The sequence below is a fragment of the Lithobates pipiens genome, unplaced genomic scaffold (genome assembly GCF_037356315.1).
Source record: "Lithobates pipiens isolate NorthernLeopardFrog02 unplaced genomic scaffold, aLitPip1_a1.2 Scaffold_51, whole genome shotgun sequence".
In the NCBI taxonomy this organism is placed as follows: Eukaryota; Metazoa; Chordata; class Amphibia; order Anura; family Ranidae; genus Lithobates; species Lithobates pipiens.
The window spans coordinates 3,505,069-3,527,477 of NW_027507874.1; the positions used below are offsets into that span (position 1 = coordinate 3,505,069).

General features: G+C 45.6%; 1 protein-coding gene across 1 annotated transcript in view; it reads left to right on the top strand.

The window, feature by feature from the left end:
* LOC143957101 (NACHT, LRR and PYD domains-containing protein 3-like) overlaps positions 1-22,409 on the top strand; it is a 116,386-nt gene that overhangs the window by 66,113 nt on the left and 27,864 nt on the right. Inside the window, exon 8 of the mRNA XM_077467245.1 lies at positions 17,267-17,434. Within this exon, the coding sequence (XP_077323371.1) occupies positions 17,267-17,434 (168 nt within the window). The remainder of the gene's footprint in view (positions 1-17,266; positions 17,435-22,409) is intronic.

The window sequence follows — 22,409 nt, forward strand, 5'->3', positions numbered from 1 at the left end:
GAAGAGGCCGGCGGCGGGGAGGAAGAAAGCCGGACTCCTCCGCTAGCAAAAGAGCTACACACACATAGCGGAGGAGTCCGGCGAGAAGACCCCCGAAGACGGAAGACCCCCGGAGCTGTGCAATAAAATATTTTTTCTCTGTGTTGTGTTTTTTATTGTACTTTAGTTCACAGGTGAATGGGTAGGGGTACATTGTACCCCATACTCATTCACATAGGGTGGGGGGCCGGTATCCGGGGGCCCCCTTCTTAAAGGGGGCTCCCGGATTCCGATAAGCCCCCCGCCCGCAGACCCCGACAACCAACGGCCAGGGTTGTCGGGAAGAGGCCCTTGTCCTCATCAACATGGGGACAAGGTGCTTTGGGGTGGGGGGGCCGCGCGGCCCCCCCTTCCCCAAGGCACCCCCCATGTTGAGGGCACGCGGCCTGGTACGGCTCAGGAGGGGGGGCGCGCTCGCTCGCCCCCCTTTCCTGGCCGGCCGGGTAGCGTGCTCGGACAAGGGTCTGGTGTGGACTTGGGGGAACCCCCACGCCGATTTTTTTCGGCGTTGGGGTTCCCCTTTAAGCCCATTCCAGGCGGCGGAGCCCGCGACGTCTCCTTCGCGGGCCCCGCCTACCTGTACACGCGCTCGAAATGGGCGGACTTTCCGAGCGGGAACAGTCCGCTCATTTCGAAAGTACAGCGGACAAGCCCACACATGGGCGGACTGTTCGCTCAAACACAGTTTCAGCGGACAGTTTTTCGGAATTTCCGAAAGACTTTGTCCGTCCAACTGTCCGCTGAAACTGTCCGCTGAAAGCCCACACACGAGCGGACTGTCCGCCCAAACACTGTTCAGCGGACAAGGTTGGGCGAACAGTCCGCCCGTGTGTACGCGGCCTAATAAAGGTTTAACCCCCTGATCACCCGGCGGGTGATATAAATTTGGTTTTAGGGTCAGAAAGGGTCTGCGTCGCCCCAGGCAGTGCTAGGTTAGTGCCAGCACCGCTAACACCCACGCGCAAAGCATACACCTCCCTTAGTGGTATAGTATCCGAACAGATCAATATCTGATCTGATCAGATCTATACTAGCGTGCCCAGCAATTTAGGGTTCTAAAAAAACGCATTGTTAGCGGGATCAGCCCAGATACCTGCTAGCACCTGCGTTTTGCCCCTCTGCCCAGCCCAGCCCAGCCCAGCCCACCCAAGTGCAGTATCGATCGATCACTGTCACTTACAAAACACAACACACATAACTGCAGCGTTCGCAGAGTCAGGCCTGATCCCTGCGATCGCTAACAGTTTTTTTTGGTAGCGTTTTATACAGTCGCTGACAGGCTAGGTGCTTTTTTACCTGTGAGTCTCACTACTGTACCCCTAAATTTAGAGCCCAAAATGGCAAAGCGAAGGTACACTAGTGAAGAGGCCTACACGTTTCTGAGCATGACAGATAGTGAAGAGGAAGACACTGATCTGTCAGATTCAGGCTCAGAATACGAACCTGTAGAGGACAGCGCCTCCATGTCAGATAGCTCTGACGACGAAGAAGAGGTCCCTGCTATTGTCAGGCGTACCCGACCCCGATTTTCTGATGTTGTTGAGGTGCAGGAACCGCAAGTCCCTCGTATGGAGTATAGAGCCAGTACTAGCGCCGCTCATCCTTTTGGTGAACTGGCAAGCACCAGCGGCCTAGTACACCCTGGACGTACATCCAGCACTGCAGTATCACGTGGTGACGTGGCGAGTCCCATAAGTGCAGTTCAAGCTGGCGAGGTGGCAAGCACAAGTAGTGTCCCGCTGCCACCAAGAAGAAGACAAAGACAGGCCCGTCGTACCCATAGTGCCCTTCCTGCAGAATTCGCCTATCCCAATTGGGTGCCCACCACTTCTGCAGAACCCGTACTTCCCCCATTCACTGCCCAACCCGGTATTCAGGTGGATACAGATGATTTTACGCCACTCGATTTTTATTCTCTGTATCTCACGGAAGATCTCTATAGATCTATTGTGGACCAAACCAATTTATATGCTGGTCAACGCATCGCCGCTAATCCCCAGTTGCCGTCTCTTGCCAGAGATTGGAAACCAGTTACGGTTTCCGAATTTAAGACGTTTTTGGGCCTTTCCCTCAACATGGGCACACATAAATTTATGTGGATGCGGGCTTATTGGTCCACGCATCCGGCTGACCACATGCCCGTGTTCTCTAACTCCATGTCCAGGAAACGATACGAGCAGATCTTGCGGTTCTTGCACTTCAGTGACAATGAACTTTGTCGTCCACGTGGAGACCCTGAATACGATCGGCTCTACAAAATTCGGCCCCTCATAAACCACTTCAACCAACGTTTTGCAGACTTGTTTACTCCCCAAAAAGTTGTCTGCGTTGATGAGTCCCTGGTTAAGTTTACTGGTCGCTTATCATTCAAACAGTACATTCCCAACAAGCGTACCAGATACGGGGTCAAGCTCTATAAGTGCTGTGACAGGGCCACAGGCTATGCATGGAGCTTTATGGTTTATGAGGGTAAAGATAGTTACGTAGAGCCGGAGAACTGCCCTGATTACATAGGAAGCGCTGGCAAGATAGTGTGGAAATTGGTGTCACCCTTATTCGGAAAGGGGTACCACTTGTACGTGGACAACTATTACACCAGCGTGCCACTGTTTAGTCATTTATTTGATAATCAGATTGGAGCATGTGGCACCGTGCGACCTAATCGCCGGGGCTTTCCCCAGCGGCTTGTAGATTCCCGTCTTAGGCTGGGGGAGAGAGCCTGCTATCGGTGTAATAATTTGCTCGCTATGAAGTGGAGGCATAATAAGAATGTTTTCTTTCTTACCTCCCTTCATGCAGACACGACGGTCCAAATTTCTACGGCGACTGGTATTGTGGAGAAACCCCTCTGTGTCCACGAATATAACAAAAATATGGGAGGGGTGGACCTCAATGACCAGATGTTGGCGCCGTATCTAACTTCCCGTAAGACCAGACGCTGGTACAAAAAAGTGTCTGCTTACTTATTTCAATTGGCTTTGCTGAATGCTTTTGTGCTATACAAAACTTCAGGCGGAACATTAACCTTTCTTTTCTTCCAAAGAGAGGTTGTCACAGAGCTTCTGTTTCCAGACGGTTCTGTACCTCACCATTCCCAACCAAATGCAGTAAGCCGGCTGCATGAGAGGCATTATTCTTATGTCCTCCCGAGTACCCCTACCCAACGAGCCCCCCAAAAAAGATGTCGTGTCTGTAGCAAGCGCGGATATAGGCGTGACACCCGTTCTTATTGTCCACGCTGTCCTGGCAATCCTGGTCTTTGTCAGGGTGAGTGTTTTGAACGCTACCATGAACTAGTGAAGTATTAGCGTAGGGTACAGCATTTCACAGGCTAGGCACACTTACACAGGGTCTCCCAAGATGCCATCGCATTTTGAGAGACCCGAACCGTTACAGTTACAGTTTACAGTTCAAAAAAAAGTGTATAAAAAAAAAAAAAAAAAAAAAGTAAAATAAAAAAACCAAAAAAAATATAAAATATAAAAACCAAAAATAGTTGTCGTTTTATTGTTCTCTCTCTCTCTCTCTCTCTCTCTCTCTTCTCTCAAATTTTTTATACTTTACTGTTTACTGTGTTATTGTTAACCATTTTTCATGTTTTCAGGTACGCCATTCAGCTGCAGCGTGGATTTATTTATCTTGACAGCAACAGCGTTTGCTCCCACGATACATAAAGCCGCGACTCCAGTGCTGCAGGAGGTGATTTCACCACCACAGTTAAAAAAGAGCATATATGCCGAAGCATGGGGGCATAAGGGGTGGAGGAGCGATTTTGCTCCTAATGCCGCGTACATACGGTCAAAATTCCGACGGAGGGCTTGCCCGTGGAAAAGTTTGAACGTATGTACGCAGCATAACTTTTTTGCGGGAGGATGCCCCCATGCTTCGGCATATATATATTTTAGGCAAAGGTTGTGTTAAAAAATGTTTTATTTTTTACTGTTTTTTTTTGGCAATTGCTTTGCAGGTATGGTATGGTAAGGTTTTACTGGGATGTTACTTTGTTTTAACGTTAACCATAATTTGCTTAGCAGGTACGCCATTCAGCTGCAGCGCGGATTTATTTATCTTGACAGCAACAGCGTTTGCTCCCACGATACATAAAGCCGTGACTCCAGTGCTGTAGGCGGTGATTTCACCACCACAGTTAAAAAAGAGCATATATGCCGAAGCATGGGGGCATAAGGGGTGGAGGAGTGATTTTGCTCCTAATGCCGCGTACATACGGTCAAAATTCCGACAGAGGGCTTGCCCGTGGAAAAGTTTGAACGTATGTACGCAGCATAACTTTTTTGCGGGAGGATGCCCCCATGCTTCGGCATATATATATATTTTAGGCACAGGTTGTGTTAAAAAATGTTTTATTTTTTACAGTTTTTTTTGGCAATTGCTTTGCAGGTATGGTATGGTAAGGTTTTACTGGGATGTTACTTTGTTTTAACGTTAACCATAATTTGCTTAGCAGGTACGCCATTCAGCTGCAGCGCGGATTTATTTATCTTGACAGCAACAGCGTTTGCTCCCACGATACATAAAGCCGTGACTCCAGTGCTGTAGGCGGTGATTTCACCACCACAGTTAAAAAAGAGCATATATGCCGAAGCATGGGGGCATAAGGGGTGGAGGAGCGATTTTGCTCCTAATGCCGCGTACATACGGTCAAAATTCCGACAGGGGGCTTGCCCATGGAAAAGTTTGAACGTATGTACGCGGCATAACTTTTTTGCGGGAGGATGCCCCCATGCTTCGGCATATATAAATGGTGCATGTATGTCCATCATTAGAAGTGGGTGGATGAAGGGAGGTATCTAATGGTGGGCATACCCACCGATCAATCTCTTTTTTTTCGTTCAGACAACATGACTCTCAGTAAATAGCTTGGGGTGTCTACTTTCCAAAATGGGGTAATTTGGGGGGGTTTTGTGCTATTTTGGCATTTTATGGCCTTTGCACCCTTAGAAATCCTGAAGGTGGTGATTGGTTTTCGGGGTGCCGTACGCGGCTAGACTCCCAAAAAGTCCCGCACATGTGGTATCCCCATACTCGGGAGAAGTAGCTGAATATATTTTGGGGTGCAATTCCACATATAACCATGGCATGTGTGAGCAATATATCATTTAGTGACAACTTTTTGTACATTTTTTTTTTTTTTTTTTTTAGTCATTATTCAATCCCTTAGGACAAAAAAAATAAATATTCAATGGGCTCAACATACCCATCAGCAGTTTCCTTGGGGTGTCTACTTTCCAAAATGAGGTCATTTGGGGGGGTTTTGTGCCATCTTGGCATTTTATGGCCGTCAAAACTGTGATAGGTAGTGATAGGTAGTGAGGAGTAAAATAAAAAAATTATGCCCTTAGAAATCCTGAAGGCGGTGCTTGGATTTCGGGGTCCCGTACGCGGCTAGGCTCCCAAAAAGTCCCACACATGTGGTATCCCTGTACTCAGGAGAAGCAGCAGAATGTATTTTGGGGTGTCATTTCACATATGCCCATAGCATGTGTGAGCAATATATCATTTAGTGACAACTTTGTGCAAAAAAAAAAAAGTTTGTAATATTCCCGCAACTTGTGGCAAAATATAAAATATTCCATGGACTCAACATGCCTCTCAGTAAATAGCTTGGGGTGTCTAGTTTCCAAAATGGGGTCATTTGGGGGGTTTTGTGCTATTTTGGCTTTTTATGGCCTTCGAAACTGTGATAGGTAGTGAGGGGTGAAATCAAAAATTTGCACCCTTAGAAATCCTGAAGGCAGTGATTGGTTTTCGGGATGCCGTGCGCGACTAGACTCCCAAAAAGTCCCACACATGTGGTATCCCCATACTCGGGAGAAGTAGCGGAATATATTTTGGGGTGCAATTCCACATATAACCATGGCATGTGTGAGCAATATATCATTTAGTGACAACTTTTTGTACTTTTTTTTTTTTTTTGTCATTATTCAATCCCTTAGGACAAAAAAAAAAATATTCAATGGGCTCAACATACCCATCAGCAGTTTCCTTGGGGTGTCTACTTTCCAAAATGGGGTCATTTGGGGGGGGTTTGTACTGCCCTGCCATTTTAGCACTTCAAGAAATGAGATAGGCAGTCATAAATTAAAAGCTGTGTAAATTCCAGAAAATGTACTCTAGTTTGTAGACGCTATAACTTTTGCGCAAACCAAAAAATATACGCTTATTGACATTTTTTTTACTAAAGACATGTGGCTGAATAAATTTTGCCCTCAATGTATGACTAAAATTTAGTTTATTCGATTTTTCTTATAACAAAAAGAAGAAAATATCATTTTTTTTCAAAATTTTCGCTCTTTTTCCATTTATATCGCAAAAAATAAAAATCGCAGAGGCAATCAAATACCATCAAAAGAAAGCTCTATTTGTGGGAAGAAAAGGACGCAAATTTCGTTTGGGTGCAATATTGCATGACCGCGCAATTAACAGTTAAAGCAGCGCAGTGCGAAATTGGAAAAAGACCTCTGGTCCTTAAGGTATTTATTGGTCCGAGGCTGAAGTGGTTAACCAGATGCCACCCAAAAAAATACCTATAACAGTGAGTATTAATTTACATCCTATAGTATGAATTCAGTAATAATAAAATAATATAAAAATATAATATAGAAATTTAAGCCATAAAAAAACTGTGAACTATATGTGCAGAAAAACAACACAGAAGATTCAGTGCATCCAAAAATATATAGAGAAAATATAGTAAAGGAAGTCCCCGTGCTCTTCTTCAAAAGTGGGTGATTAAACCCTCCTGAACAAATCACGATGCCGTTTTTAAACTTCCACCACCTTCCAAAATGGGCACTCACTAGAGATAAATATTAAAAAAGCCTGGATCAGCCACTCCGCATCAGAATGTATCAGAGCATGGGTTTTCGGTTTTTTGTATCATGAGTCTGGGTTTTCCAACCAGTATCTTAGTAATCATTCCATGATATTTCCACTTAATGGGTATCTTAAAAACTCATAAATATATATAAAATATTGCACTCATAAGTATAGTGCCTATAGACCGGCACTGAGTCCTTCCAGCAATCTATTTAGGGCCCAGAAGCATCTACGCGTTTCGCATCCAATCATGCGTCTTCAGGAAGCTTTATGACCGTTTGTTTCCTACGAGTTTTTAAGATCCCCATTAAGTGGAGATATCATGGAATGATTACTGAGATACCAGTTGGAAAAAACAGACATACTCTGATACATTCTGATGAGGAGTGGCTGATCCAGGCTTTTTTAATATTGATCTCTGGTGCTGGAAGGTGGTGGTGTGTCATGGATTTGGTGGAAGTTTAAACACGGCATCGTGATTTGTTGAGGAGGGTTTAATCACCCATTTTTAAAGAAGAGCACGGGGACTTTCTTTAATATATATATATATATATATATATATATATATATATATATATATATATATATATATATATTTATATATATAAATTTTCCTCTATATGCTTTTTGGATCCACTGAATCTTCTGTTTTGTTTTTTTCTTCATATATAGTTCACAGTTGTTTTCATGGCTTAAATTTCTATTTTATATTAATAAATTTTTACCGAATTCATACTATAGGATGTAAATTAATATTCACTGTTATTGGTATTTTTTGGGTGCCATTTGGATAAAGGTTGGTGCAGTCATCCACTAAAATAATGTATTGCACCTCCCATACCATTGGTAGGGAATTTATGATTGCGGCAGATCCAGTACACAAATTTAAACAAACACACTCATTTATTAGTTCATTTAATTTTGTACCGGTGACACAAACTTACATAGTAGATTGTAAAGTAAATTGCATCCAGCATGGCTCCTGTTTCTTTATGCCAAAAGCTACCAGCGGCACGTACGTGACCCTGCTGGGAGCTCCATGAGTAGGATCGCGGGTCCCACTGACTCTATGGCCGCGTACACACGCGGGGACTGTTCGCTCAACTTTGTCCGTCAAACAGTTTCAGCGGACAGTCCGCTCAAAATTAGCATGGACGGACTTGCCCACACACGACGAACGAACAGTCCGCTGAAACCGTGCGCGATGACGTGAACGGCATGTACGACGGGACTAGAAAACGACGTCCTATACACTGCAATGCAAACTTCGGCGTGTAAATCCTTTCTGAGCATGCGCGGAACTTAGTTTGACGAACAAGCCTACACACGAGGGGACTGTTCGCTGAAACAAAGTTTCAGCGGACAGTTTTTCGGAATTTCCGAAAAACTTTGTTCAGCAGACTGTCCGCTGAAACTGTCCGCTGAAAGCCCACACATGAGCGGACTGTCCGCCGAAACACTGTTCAGCGGACAAAGTTGAGCGAACAGTCCCCGCGTGTGTACGCGGCCTATGTCCGCGATCGTCTCACAGAGCTGAAAAACGGGGAGATGCTAATGTAAACAAGCATCTCCCCGTTCTGCCTAGTGACACGGTTACTGATCATAGCTCCCTGTGAACGGGAGCTATGATCAGTGAAGTGTCATTCATAGCCACGCCCCCTAACAATTAGAATCACTCCCCAGGACACACTTAATTCCTCCCTGGCCCCCCTAGTGGTTAACCCCTTCACTGCCAGTGTAATTTTTACAGTAATCAGTGCAATAGTGTAATAGAAAAAAAGCATGACAGGACCTCCTAAATGTGATATCTGGGGTCAAAAAGACCTCAGATCTCACATTTACACTTATATGCAATGAAAAAAAAATGTCTCCTTTAAGACCATTGGGCGGAAGTGACATTTGATGTCGCTTCTGTCATCCAATGGTATGGAGCCGAGTGGGGGTCATCTTTTCCTCACTCGGCATCCAGCCTCACAGGGGAGATGTGATCGTCTCTGCCGCTACCGAAGGCTCCGGTAAGCGGTGGAGACGACTGGAGCGTATCATAGGCACTTTACCCTAATCGCAGTTGTGGTGTGTCAGAGTGACACACCACACCACCGATCACTGCGCGCCAACGCGACTTCTCCTGCTGGACGTCATATGACGTCCAGTCAGGATAACGCAACCACCGCCCAGCCGTCATTCTGCTATAGGATGGGCAGGAAGTGGTTAAGGTAAAAGTACAATGATTTAAATATGCAATGTGGACACATTAATATGGTGCTTTTTTTAGGTAGCATACACTGCAGGTTTGCAACCACTTAAACTAAGATATCAGAAACACAGAAAGAGCATCAGTGTCAGCCGACTAATATATAGAGTTCCATAGTAAGAGCAGTAAAGCACAACCACTGTGTAGTGCTGCAAAGGAAGAAGCGGATCCTGAGTATGTATAGATCAAATATGGATTATCCTATACAAAAAGCAAATAAACAAGGGCTCACCGACCTAGTGCATTATCCTAAGATCAACATTTATTAAAGTAAATCGTGTTAAGTATCATACTTACAGAGTGTAAAGACATCAAAGGTCATAGTGTAAAATACATACATTAGCATGCAGATCCGATAGGCTGACGCGTTTCGAGGATGACCCTCTTCCTCAGAGGCTCTGAGAAAGAGGGTCATCCTCGAAACACGTCAGCCTATCGGATCCTCATATGAATGGATGTATTTTACACTATGATCTTTGATGTCTATACACTCTGTGAGTATGATACTTACCACGATTTACTTTAATAAACTTTGATCCTAAGATAATGCACTAGGTCGGTGCACCCTTGTTTGTTTTTTTGTGTAGTTGCAGTGTTCCAGACTTCCCCAGTCTAAGAGGGTAGCAAGACCTGGCTTATCCAAATAGGAACAGGACTGAGATATAGCTTTTATCGTTAGAGTGGGCACTCTCCCAAGCGGAAGAGATATTGTGTTTGTGACTATGGATTATCTTATGTTTATTTATAACTACAAACTGCATTAGATTACATTAGGTATTTACAGAAACAGGATACAATGGTGCAATTGATCATTTCTCTGAAAACTATTTTAACAACTTAGGTCCCTATGAAACATTTGGTTATGTTAAAGTATAAATGTAAATACCAATTACAAAATATAGAGTGCCTTGAAAAAGTATTCATGCCACTTGAAATTTTTCACATTTTGTCATGTTACAACTAAAAACGTATATGTATTTAATTGGGATTATATGCGGCAGACCAACACAAAGTGGCACATAATTGTGAAGTGGAACGAAAAATGATAAATGATTTTCAATTTTTTTTTAACAAATAAATATTTAAGTGTGGCGTGCATTTGTATGGCGCCCCCCTGAGTCAATACTTTGTAGAACCACCTTTCACTGCAATTACAGCTGCAAGTCTTTTTGGGGATGTCTCTACCAGCTTTGCACATCTAGAGAGTGAAATTTTTGGCCATTCTTCTTTGCAAAATAGCTCAAGCTCTGTCAGATTGGATGGACAACGTCTGTAAATAGCAATTTTCAAGTCTTGCCACAGATTCTCAATTTAATTTATTTCATTCTAACTCATGACTATGCTTTGATCTAAACTATTCCATTGTAGCTCTGGCTGTAGGTTTACGGCCGTTGTCCTGCTGGAAGGGGAACCTCTGCCCTAGGCTCAAATTATTTGCAGAAATAACAGGTTTTCCTCTAAGATTGCCCTGTATTTGGCTCCATCCATCTTCCCATCACCTCGGACCAGCTTCCCTGCCCCTGCTAAAGAAAAGCATCCCCACAACATGACGCTGTAATCACCATGTTTCATGGTGGGAATGGTGTGTTCAGGGTGATGTGCAGAATTAGTTTTCCACCACACATATGCTTTTCTTATAGGCCAAAAAGTTAAATTTTGGTCTCATCTGACCTTCTTCCACATGTTTGCTGTGTCCCCCACATGGCTTCTTGCAAAAACGGCAAACTGGACTTCTTATGGCTTTCTTTCAACAATGACTTTCTTCTTGCCACTCTTCCATAAAGACCAGATTTGTGGAGAGCACAACTAATAGTTGTCCTGTGGACAGATTCTCCCACCTGAGCTGTGGATCTCTGCAGCTCTTCCAGAGTTACCATGGACCTCTTGGCTGTTTCTCTGATGAATGCTCTCCTTGCCCGGCCTGTCAGTTTAGGTGGATGGCCATGTCTTGATAGGTTTGCAGTTGTGCCATACTCTTTCCATTTTTGGATGATGGATTGAACAGTGCTCTGTGAGATATTCAAAGCGTGGGATATTTTTTTTTATAACGTAACCCTGCTTTAAACTTCTTCACAACTTTATCTACGACCTGTCTGGTGTGTACCTTGACCTTCATAATGCGGTTTGTTCACTAAGGTTCTCTAACAAACCTTTGAGGGCTTCACAGAACAGCTGTATTCATACTGAGATTAAAATTACACACAGGCGTACTCTATTTTCTAATTAGGTGACTTATTTTTTTGTATACAAACTTTTTTTTATTGAGATAAAAAAAAACTTTACAGCAGAAAGAAGCAAGTTAGGATTCTAAATCCACATCACAAAAGTATAGTGAGGTGGAACATGGATATTACAGGTTACAGATAACTGTTGTAAAAACAATTCACCAAATCATTGATGTCCAATAGCTAATAAAACAGGAGCAACTGGAATTTTTCTTCATTCTATTATTGGACCAAGAGTTAGTAATGTGTATAGAATTTAACGCAACTCCAAATAAGTTTCAACTTTAAAAACTGTAACAAAAATAAAACAGAGCGTGAAACCATTACATGAAGACCTAGGGTGATGGTATTCATCACTAAATTAAATCAATCCCGATGGCAGCAAATTAACCTTGGGTCCCACTTAGCATCAAAAGGAAGATATGGAATCATGAAATGTATGAAAAAAGTTTTCCATCAACATTATCTGGTCAATACGAACAATTACTTGAGAGAGCGGTACCATATTAGAGCTTTGGTATTGGGCAATTGCCATTGCATAGCAAAACATATGGTTTGTATGAGATTTAATAGATTTTTAGGAACTTTTGTGATTTTTCCAAATAAAAGACAATGTTCGTGTGTCAGAGCAAGATGCCTCCCCGCCAGCATGTCAACAAGGACGAACAGTTCCCTCCAAGTAGACTGTAATCTATCACACTCCCAGAATATGAGCAAAAAGGAGCCAGAGAGAGCACATCCATGGAAACAGGAGGGGCAGACCTGTGGGTAAATCGCGTGTAGATGCAACAGGGTATAGTACCAGCGAGTAAAAAGCTGTATCGCCGTCTTGCATATTGTTAAGGATTTTGTGTAGTTACGCATATTTTGCCATTTAGTCTCCCACTCCTTTATATCAAACGTCAAGCTTAGCTCCCATTTCCAGTTGCACATATATATATATTAGTTTGGCATCTTCCCCATGGCAGCCATAGATTTATAAAGCCCAGAGATTAGACCTTTTTGTCTGGGGGCATTCTTACAAAGAAATTTAAAGGGGGCATGGGAATATGACGGGACTAAAGTGTAACGTGTTACGAAAAAATTACATATTTGGATATAATGGTAAAATTCCCATGATGGAATATTTTTTGGGGTCTCCAGGTGGGAGAAAGAGAGAAGTTGCAAACTGATTGTCGTTTACTGTAGTTAGACCCTGGTCTATCCACCATTGAAATGCCTTTTGGTCCTCAAAGGCTGCAGGGAGCCTGGGATCACCCAGGAAAGAGGCCCATGGGGGTGTCTTAGAAATAAGCACAGGCTTAAGTCTATAAAAGTGCCATAATTTCAGTGATTGGGCTACTACTATATTATGATTCCACATACCTGACAATGAGGGCTTAGAGGACCATAGTAGGCCTGGAAGGTAGTATGAGGAGATAGAAGCCTGTTCAAAACTCAGCCAATTCCATTGGGCTAACATAATACAACCATATTTGAGGGACTCCCAGACCTCCTGACCTATTAGCATGATATAGAACCTTGGGATTTACGTTGACAGGTATAATTAGGTGACTTCTGGAGGCAATTGGTTCCACTAGATTTTAGTTAGGGGTATCAGAGTAAAGGGGGCTGAATACAAATGCACGCCATGCTTTTCAGATATTTATTTGTAAAAAATGTTAGAAACCATTTATCATTTTCCTTTCACTTCCCAATTATGTGACTTTTTTTTGGTCTATCACATAAAATCTTAATAAAACGTTTTTGGTTGTGACATGACAAAAATGTTAAAAATGTCATGGGATGTAAATACTTTTTTAAGGCACTGTATGTAAGCTGTAACATGTTGAAGCTAAACCCTGGGTAGTGTTAAAAAAAATGTAACTCCCCCCCCCCCCCTCGACAGATTTTAAAAAAAATACTTGAGAATGTACAGCTCACCCCCCTAAAGGGCCTGCTGCATAGGTTCCAATGTTATTTTCTCAGTAAGTGCATTAACACCCGGGCACACAGTCTCAGTCACTCCTCCAGCTCAATGATCAGTCCAGGGCAGTGATGGCAAACCATTTTGAGTGACCAAACTGCAACAGGTGTATAGGGCAGTGTGTCAGAAGTCATGTGACTGTGTCCAGAGGGGGGGAGACAGAACTCCACTCAACCCACCATATGTCCGATCCCCAAAAGGAGGCCACACACAGTCCGCTAGAAGTAATGGTCCCTCTAGGAGACCCCATCCTCACCGGCAGGTGCAGTGCACCCTCCCCTCTCACCTGTGCACCTCGCTCTGAGCCCCCAGAAATCTCTATCCTCCAGGGGCAGCAGTGGCACCCAGCACTGCTCAGACTGCTCAGGGGATGAGAGAGAGATTGAGAGGGGGTGAGAGAGAAAGAGGGGGTGTGAGAAAGAGAGTGAGGGGGTGTGTGTGTGAGAGAGGGGGGGCATGTGAGAGAGGGGGGTGTGAGAGGAAGGGTGTGAGAAAGAGATTGAGGGGGTGTGTGTGTGTGTGAGAGAGAGGGGGTGTGGGGGGGGTGTGAGAAAGACAGTGAGGAGGTGTGTGTGTGTGAGAAAGGGGGGTGTGAGAGAGCGAGGAGGGGTGTAAGAGAGAGGAGGTGAATGAGAAGAGAGAGAGAAGTGTAATGCCGCGTACACACGATCGGAATTTTGGTCGGAAAAAGCTCTGATGGTTTCCCAACGGAATTCCGATGGGATTTCGGTCAAGCTGTCTTGCATACACGCGGTCACACCAAATTCCGACCGTCAAGAACACGGTGACGTACAACACATACGACGGGACTAGAAAGAGGAAGTTCAATACCCAGTAGCCAATAGCTTCTATCTCGTAGTTGAATCTGAGCATGCATGAGTTTTTGCGCATCGGAATTGCCTGCACGCGAATGCATTTTTGGATAGGAACTTTTTCCGACTGAAAAAGAGGACATGCTCTCAATCTTTTGCTGGCCGAAATTCATCCCAGTCATCCCAGTCTCTGTCTGCAGGTAGGTCTGTGTATGATCTTGCCTGATACTTTCCATGCCAGTCTCTGTGTGCTCTCTGCTTTGTTTCTTCCAGCAGCTCCCTCGCAGCCTGCACCTCTGGGCCATCCTCATCTTCTGGGCCCCAGTCAGCCTGTTCTCCGGGCCTCACTGTTGATGTTTTAACGGAGAGGAGTCAAGGCTCTGGAAGGCGCCGGGGATGCTGCACCCGCTGCTCCCTTCTACAGGGGTCAAGGAGGCAGTGAAGTTCTTTTCTTCCTTATGAGCTCTCAGGCCTATCTGTTAAAATTTCCCCACGGAGGATATGGGGCCGCCCACTCGCTCGCTATGTGTAAATAGATTCCCACACCTCGACCTCGCTGCTGTTGCGCTTCCCCCACCACAAATTTGGACTCTTCATAGATTTCCCTATACCTTGCGATCACCGGACTGCTTGCGTGCCTACAGAGAGGGCTCTGTGTGCCATCTGTGGCAGGTATGCCATAGGTTCGCCATCACTGGTCTAGGGGTATTCTTTTTGATGCTATATTTAGAGAAAGTTTAACTTGGATGGGTGCAGGGTAACAGTGGGATACAGCAGTAATGTTAAGTAGTAACTCGAGTACACTAATCTTCCTCCTTAAGATTCTGAGCACAATTCTTGCAACAGCAAATGATGGGTTGACAGGGACACCATGAACAATGTCCACTTTAAGTACAGTCTGACTCTGATGTAAGAGGGATAGCAGCAGTGCACAATCACTGGAATCTCACACACTGGTCTGGACCAGACCTTGGACAATTGGATGCTTCCTTCCAATATCTTCCAGACACCTCTCCAGTGAATTCTTCAGACCAGATACCAAAAAGAAGTCCCTCACTCAGCTCCAGCACAGTTTAATAGAATAGGTCCCTCCAGCTAGTATAGCTGTGACCCTGAAAAGACCTCGAAAAGCAGCTGAAAAGTACAGCTGGTCTGCCCAGAAGGGCCGCAGCCCTTAAGGCTGGGATCTCCTCCTCCTGGACAAGAACCCCTCTGCTTCATGCTTCAAACCATGGGCGTAGCATCAGCCCCAGCGGGCCTGTGCGGCTGCCCTGTAATATTAGCCTGCTGCATTCCCTCCAAAAAATCCCAGAGTACAGCTCCGATCTGCCTTGTGTCCCACAGCCGAGATCTGTGCTCCAGTACCCAGCATTAGTAATTGGTTGCTAGGGCCGCCTGTCGTCTAGCACCCAACCACGTGGTTGGTTCGCCCTCAAAATTCAGTGGAGAAGAACAGAACTTTCTCCTCTGGACTTGGCTGCTGCCTGTGTCCCGCCTCCTCTCCCTGCCTCACTCAGACTGAGACAGGACTGCACTAACTGTGCACAATTTGAAAGAAAAACACTGATAACAAGTTTATCGAGTCCCGTCGCAAATTCTGACAGCTAAGTCCAGCCCGCTCGGCCCCCAGTAAGGGCAGACCAAGGGAATCCAACATGGGGGGGGCACTGTCTGTTCCCAGCTGTCAGTGTTGAGGTACACTGATGGGGGTGCTACAGTGAGGGGGACACTGCTGCCAGGAAGCTCTGTTGAGGGGACACTGACGGTGGGGAGAGCAAGAGCATACAGAGGGTGGAGATGATGGTAGAATATAGAGGATTGAAATTATGGAATTATCTGCTGTACTGTATGAGGACAGTTTGGGTGTTAGGAGGTATTTTTGAGTATTTTAATAATTAACAAAGAGAAGGGAGGGCAGTGAAAGTCTATGCAGGAGGAGTGGGAGAAAGACCCCCCCACTGATGGGAAGATGCCTCCAGACTGGTGAGTGCTGGAATGGGGAGGGTTAGATACAGAGGTGAGTGGTGGAATAAGGGAGGGTTAGGTACAAAGGTGGAATTGGGGGGTGTGAGTGAGTGGCAGAATGGGGAGTACAGAGATGAATTATGAGAAAGCATACGAGCCAGCAATGGAGGAGGTCAGTGACAGGCAGCTCCAGACTCCAGTGGCCACACAAAGTCTGTGGGCATCACGGATGTAAGGGTCAGGGTCACTAATTCATCAAATCACTGGTATCGACCTCCCCCACGATCCTTGGATTATACTTTTCCATGCCACTTTGATGCCCATTGGCAGGTATAATAAAGGCTTGCTCATTCCCCACCTGCTGAACACGGCCATGGCCCTTATTCCCTCTATGTGGGGCCAACCCATAATCCCCTCCATACAGAAATGGTTACAAAAGATCTCTGAGGTTTGCCTCATGGAGGAACTTACCCACATTGCAAGGGGGACTACTAAGCGCCATACCTCTACTTGGGCCCCCTGGTCCTCTTTTATCACCACAACTTGCTATAGAGATCTCATCTCTATGACTCCTCAGGACATCCTAACAACCTAAATTACTAGAATGCATTAAATGGCATATCAATGTAACATGGGTTAAGTGTTGTCTCTCTTTTGGTCTCTCAGTTGTAATTCTAGATCTGTGCATTGCAATAATCTAATAGTCTCTGAGCTCTGCAGGCAGTTCATTTGACCTCTTGGCTTTTGCTCTGATACAGTATGCATTGGCAGCTGTGAGGCCTTTTATAGAGAGGTGTGTGCCTTTCCATATCATGTCCAATCAATTTATGTAATTTACCACAGATGGATTCCAATCAAGGTGTAGAAACATCTTAGCAACGATGAAGAGAAATGGGAGGCACCTGAGCTACATTTTAAATGTTTTTGGAAAGGGTCTGAATGCCAATGTGATATTTCAGTCTTTACTTTTTCATACATTTGCAAAAATTTCTAAAATTCTGTTTTCACTTTGTCATTATGGGGTACTAATTGTAGATTAATGAGAAAAATGAATTTAAACAACTGTAGTATCAGGCTGCATCATAACAAAACTGAAAAAGTGAAGGGGGTCTGAATGCACTGTAAATGTTATTCATGAGGGTTCACATATACTTTACATTTTTTGAAGGTTGGAGAAATGTGGTCTCACAACATCCTCCTGTGGCAACCTCTGCTCAGTTATCAGAAACCCATCTCTGATCACCCTGGATCTGTCACGGAATGACCTGCAGGACCCTGGAATAAAATGTCTATGCCGAGCACTTAGACATAATCGTTGCAGCTTGCAAAATTTAAGGTAAGGTTTATGTTACATTACATACAGGAAGATCACAATGAACTAGGGTTCCTATGCTTGCAGTGACCTGATATATAACATTTATATTCTAAAATAAAGTTAGTTGGTCCAAGCATTACACTGTCACTGATGGAGGAATTACATTTTCCTTGTCATGGCTCACCAATACAACCACTAGTGTACAAGAGCTCTTTGTCTCTGACCAGCACCCAACACGCAACTTCCTTGTCTCATTTGTCCTGCTTACTGGCTGTCTGCTACACTGATTGTATCCTGGATTCTATCCTTGGCTTACTACATGGACTCTAAACCTTCTGCCTGGACTGGACCCTGCTGCTCTACTGTTATCTAGTCCATCTAAAGGTTCTGGCTACTGGTTTCCTTTCAGGTAACATTTGCAAGACCGTTCTTATACTCCTCCTCAGTTCTGCTAAGGGAGCAAGAGAGCATAAAATGGAAAATTGAATTCAAATACTTACCGTAATTTTCCTTTCCTGGCGAGCTCCATGGCAGCACAGCTGGGTATAGGCTCTGCCCCCATGCCTCCATTAACTCATATACATTTGTGTGTGAATAGAAATAATACTGTGCAAAATATCAAAAAAAGGTGAAATAGAAATAAAAATTAATATAATAGCTGCTACGCAAAAAAATGTGACAAAAATTCAAATCAGAGAAGTGCAAAAAAATGTATGTCATGGTTATGCAGTGATCTTCCTGTGTTTGCTTACCTTCCCTCATGTCTTCAGACTAAGAAGCCAGCTACTTCCACTTGGTGGTTTTTATAACCTCTCCTCTAAGCATGGCTCCACCCCAGGCCCTATCAGGGAGCCTATATAAACCTGTGCACTGCAGGGCTCAGTGCTGATCAACCATTGTGTATTCCATTGTGTATTAGCTTCCTGTTTCCTGTCTCCTGTCGTGTGCTCTGCTACTGATTTCCGTTACCGACCTTGGCGTGTTCTGACCATCCCTGCTTGCCTGTGACCCTGACCTATTGGTGTGTACCCGACTATTCTGTTCTGCTTGTGGCCCCGACTTTGGCTTTGTCCCTTACCATCCCTATCCTCCTGTTCACTACTGTGGGTGTGAGCTGGGGGACCCTGGGGGTCGCGACCTGGAGCCAGTTGCAGCCAAGACCATCTTCACCACTCGAAGCTCTGGTGAACACCAGCTGGCTCTTAGACTCCGCGCCCCGGGGAATCTTACGCTCTTACCCCAGTGGGATCTGTCCCCCGTCTGCAGCCGTCAGCCGTAGGGTCCACAGCCTAGCGGTGCACCCCCAACCCTACGGTGTGCACCTGTCACCTGGGCTCTAGGTGACCTGACAGTTTGATCAGCCATGGATCCAGCTGACGTGCCGCTTCCTGCAGATGATCCATTGCAGAGCTTAGTTCGGCGACTTGAGACCCAAGAATCGCATCAGACCCAGGTGATGCAATTCCTTCAGGATTTGGCATCCCGTTTTGAACAGGTTCAGGCCTCATTAGGACCCCCAGTTCAACAACCTCAACCGCTATCTGCGACTGCACCTATCGCACCAGTCGCATCCACGCATTCATTAGTACTGCCAGCTCCGTCCCATTTCTCTGGGGACTCCAAGGCCTGCAGGGGCTTCCTCAGCCAATGCACAATTCATTTTGAACTTCAGCCCCAAAACTTCCTGCAAAAACTTCCTGCAAAAGTCGCATATATCATATCCCTCCTGTCCGGCGAGGCGTTGGCTTGGGCCGCCCCTCTGTGGGAACTGAATGATCCAGTGGTTTCTAGCCTGTCTGATTTCTTGAAACTTTTTCGGAATATCTTTGAGGAACCAGGTCGTGTCTCCTCAGCGGCTAGCGCTCTTTTACGTCTCCGTCAAGAGGCCGCTTCTGTGGGACAGTATGCTCTTCAGTTCCGTATCGTCTCAGCTGAATTGAGCTGGAATAATGAGGCCTTAGTTGCAACCTTTTTACATGGCCTCTCTGATAGAGTGAAGGATGAATTAGCAGGAAGATCCCTTTCTGCTGATCTGGACAGTGTCATCACCTTGTGTAACCAGATCGATATTCGCTTTCAGGAGAGGGCCCTGGAAAAAAGACGCCAGCACTCCCCGTTCTTTAGGCATCCTGAGTCCCCAGTCCCTTCTCCTCGATTCGAGGAGCACCCCCTGCCTACCGAGGAACCTATGCAGTTGGGCTGGACTAAGTTATCTCCCGAAGAACGCGCTAGGCGCAGAACTCTGGGCCTATGTCTCTATTGTGGGGCTAAAGGTCATTTCCGTGACACTTGTTCTCTTCGTCCGGAAAAACGCTCAGGGCTAATACATCTGGAAGGTGGAGTATTAGACCCTGAAATATCACCTTCACCGTCTCGTCTTCTCCTTTCTGTGTTGCTTCATGTCGGTGCTTCCTCTCGTTTGGTCTCAGCACATCTTGATTCCGGAGCCGCTGCCAATTTCTTGGATTGGGAAACTGCATCCTCCATGAGACTTACCCTTTTGCCCCTTACAACACCATTGGTGGTCTTGGCGATTGATGGCACGGTTCTCCCAGGGGGTCCTATCCGCTTCCAGACTATTCCTGTTAAGATGTCAGTAGGGGCACTCCACCAGGAGTGGATATCCTTCCTTGTCTTACCTAAGGCTTCACCTCCTATCATATTAGGTCTTCCTTGGTTTCGGCTCCATTCTCCACACGTTGACTGGTCTGCTGGACGGATCCTGGCTTGGGGTTCCTCCTGTTCCTCTTCCTGACTACTCAAGGGTACCCCAAAGGAGAGACTTCCCGTTACCACCATCCCAGTATCTTCTGCTTTTCCTGCTGTATATGGCGATCTCTGGGACGCGTCCTGCAATAGTCGGACTGGTGCACTCTCTGGGTCATGTGATACTCTGGATGAGGAGCCCACCTATGAACCTGAGTCGATCATTGGCTCCAGTTCGCATAACCATTTACCTCTGCCAGTCCCTGATCTCCCTTGGACGCACAGCCAGGCTAACTTGTCTGCAAGTTCCAGAGTCGCTATGCCTTGTGATGCGATTGAGATGGTCGCTACATCTGACAATACTAATCAGTCGGCCTCCACACCACTTATGCCAGTCCAGCCCATGCCCTATGAGCTTCCTGCTTCTTGTTCAGGACCTTCTGTGACCCAGCCTCACCCTACTACTACTATGTCCGTTCAAACCCATTTAAGAGGCTCAATCCATCCTTTGGATAGAATACCTCATTCGGCCAGGAGGGGTTTTCAATCTTTTTCTCAGGGTTCTGTTTGTGTTTCTGCTATCCAGCCTAAATCTTGCGACATGTCACCCTCTAACCAACCTGACCTCAGGGATCCACTGACCTCTGCCCAGTTTGGTGGTCCTGTGATGGATGCCCAACTCAACTTTAAGGGTGAGGGGGTCCCTGCTCAGACTCCTGATCTTCTCATGCCCTTACCCATTCCTAAAAAGCCTTTAGTCCTCAAGTCCTCTCGTCCTCTCCCTACCTCTGCTTTGGTTTCTGAGGATAATCTAAAATACGAGGTTAGTCAAGTTTTGGATTCCCGGCTCCGTAAAGGCATTCTTCAATAACTCGTACTTTGGAAAGGGTTGGGTCCTGAGGAGAGGTCTTGGATCACTGCATCTGAGGCCTTTGCTCCCTGTCTGTTAAGGAGGTTCCATCTGGAGTTTCCCTTTAAGCCTGGACCCAGGCAGGGAAGGGGGAGGCCTCGTAAGAGGGAGGGTACTGTCATGGTTATGCAGTGATCTTCCTGTGTTTGCTTACCTTCCCTCATGTCTTCAGACTAAGAAGCCAGCTACTTCCACTTGGTGGTTTTTATAACCTCTCCTCTAAGCATGGCTCCACCCCAGGCCCCATCAGGGAGCCTATATAAACCTGTGCACTGCAGGGCTCAGTGCTGATCAACCATTGTGTATTCCATTGTGTATTAGCTTCCTGTTTCCTGTCTCCTGTCGTGTGCTCTGCTACTGATTTCCGTTACCGACCTTGGCGTGTTCTGACCATCCCTGCTTGCCTGTGACCCTGACCTATTGGTGTGTACCCGACTATTCTGTTCTGCTTGTGGCCCCGACTTTGGCTTTGTCCCTTACCATCCCTATCCTCCTGTTCCCTACTGTGGGTGTGAGCTGGGGGACCCTGGGGGTCGCGACCTGGAGCCAGTTGCAGCCAAGACCATCTTCACCACTCGAAGCTCTGGTGAACACCAGCTGGCTCTTAGACTCCGCGCCCCGGGGAATCTTACGCTCTTACCCCAGTGGGATCTGTCCCCCGTCTGCAGCCGTCAGCCGTAGGGTCCACAGCCTAGCGGTGCACCCCCAACCCTACGGTGTGCACCTGTCACCTGGGCTCTAGGTGACCTGACAATGTAGCACTAACAAAATATATACATCAATGAAAAATTTATGGAAAGTCCAAAGTCCAACATAATAGAATGAACAAATGTGTGGAATGAAGAATCTTTACACAAATCTCATAGCATGAGTCCCAATAAAAGAAACTAGGTTGAGATCCACAACAAAGTGATAATCTTCAAACGTGTTGGGTGCAATGTAAAACATTCACAGTAGGTGAATCCAAAAAGTGAATAAGGTGAAACACCCTTACCAGAGCGCTTGGACCCGGATGTCAGTGACACTGAATCATACGAGCTTGGACACACAGATAAATGGTTCTCTCAGCTGGATACAGGACCCCGGAAACTCCAGAGATGTCTTCCGACGACCTCATAGATCTCAACTGACTTGCAAAGATGACTTTTCCAAAAAGAACACCACGGCCACTCTCATCAAAATACGATGTATGTAAATAAAAAAGAGGGGGGCTTAGATGTGTTCATTCACTGCAATGCACCACAGTGCAACATGATGTGTTTTGTGTGTCATAAATTTTAGCCCACCTACAGCCTCAGCATTCTGTAACTAGGCCTACCAAACTGGGTGGGATCTGTGCTGCCATGGAGCTCATCAGGAAAGGAAAATTACGGTAAGTAT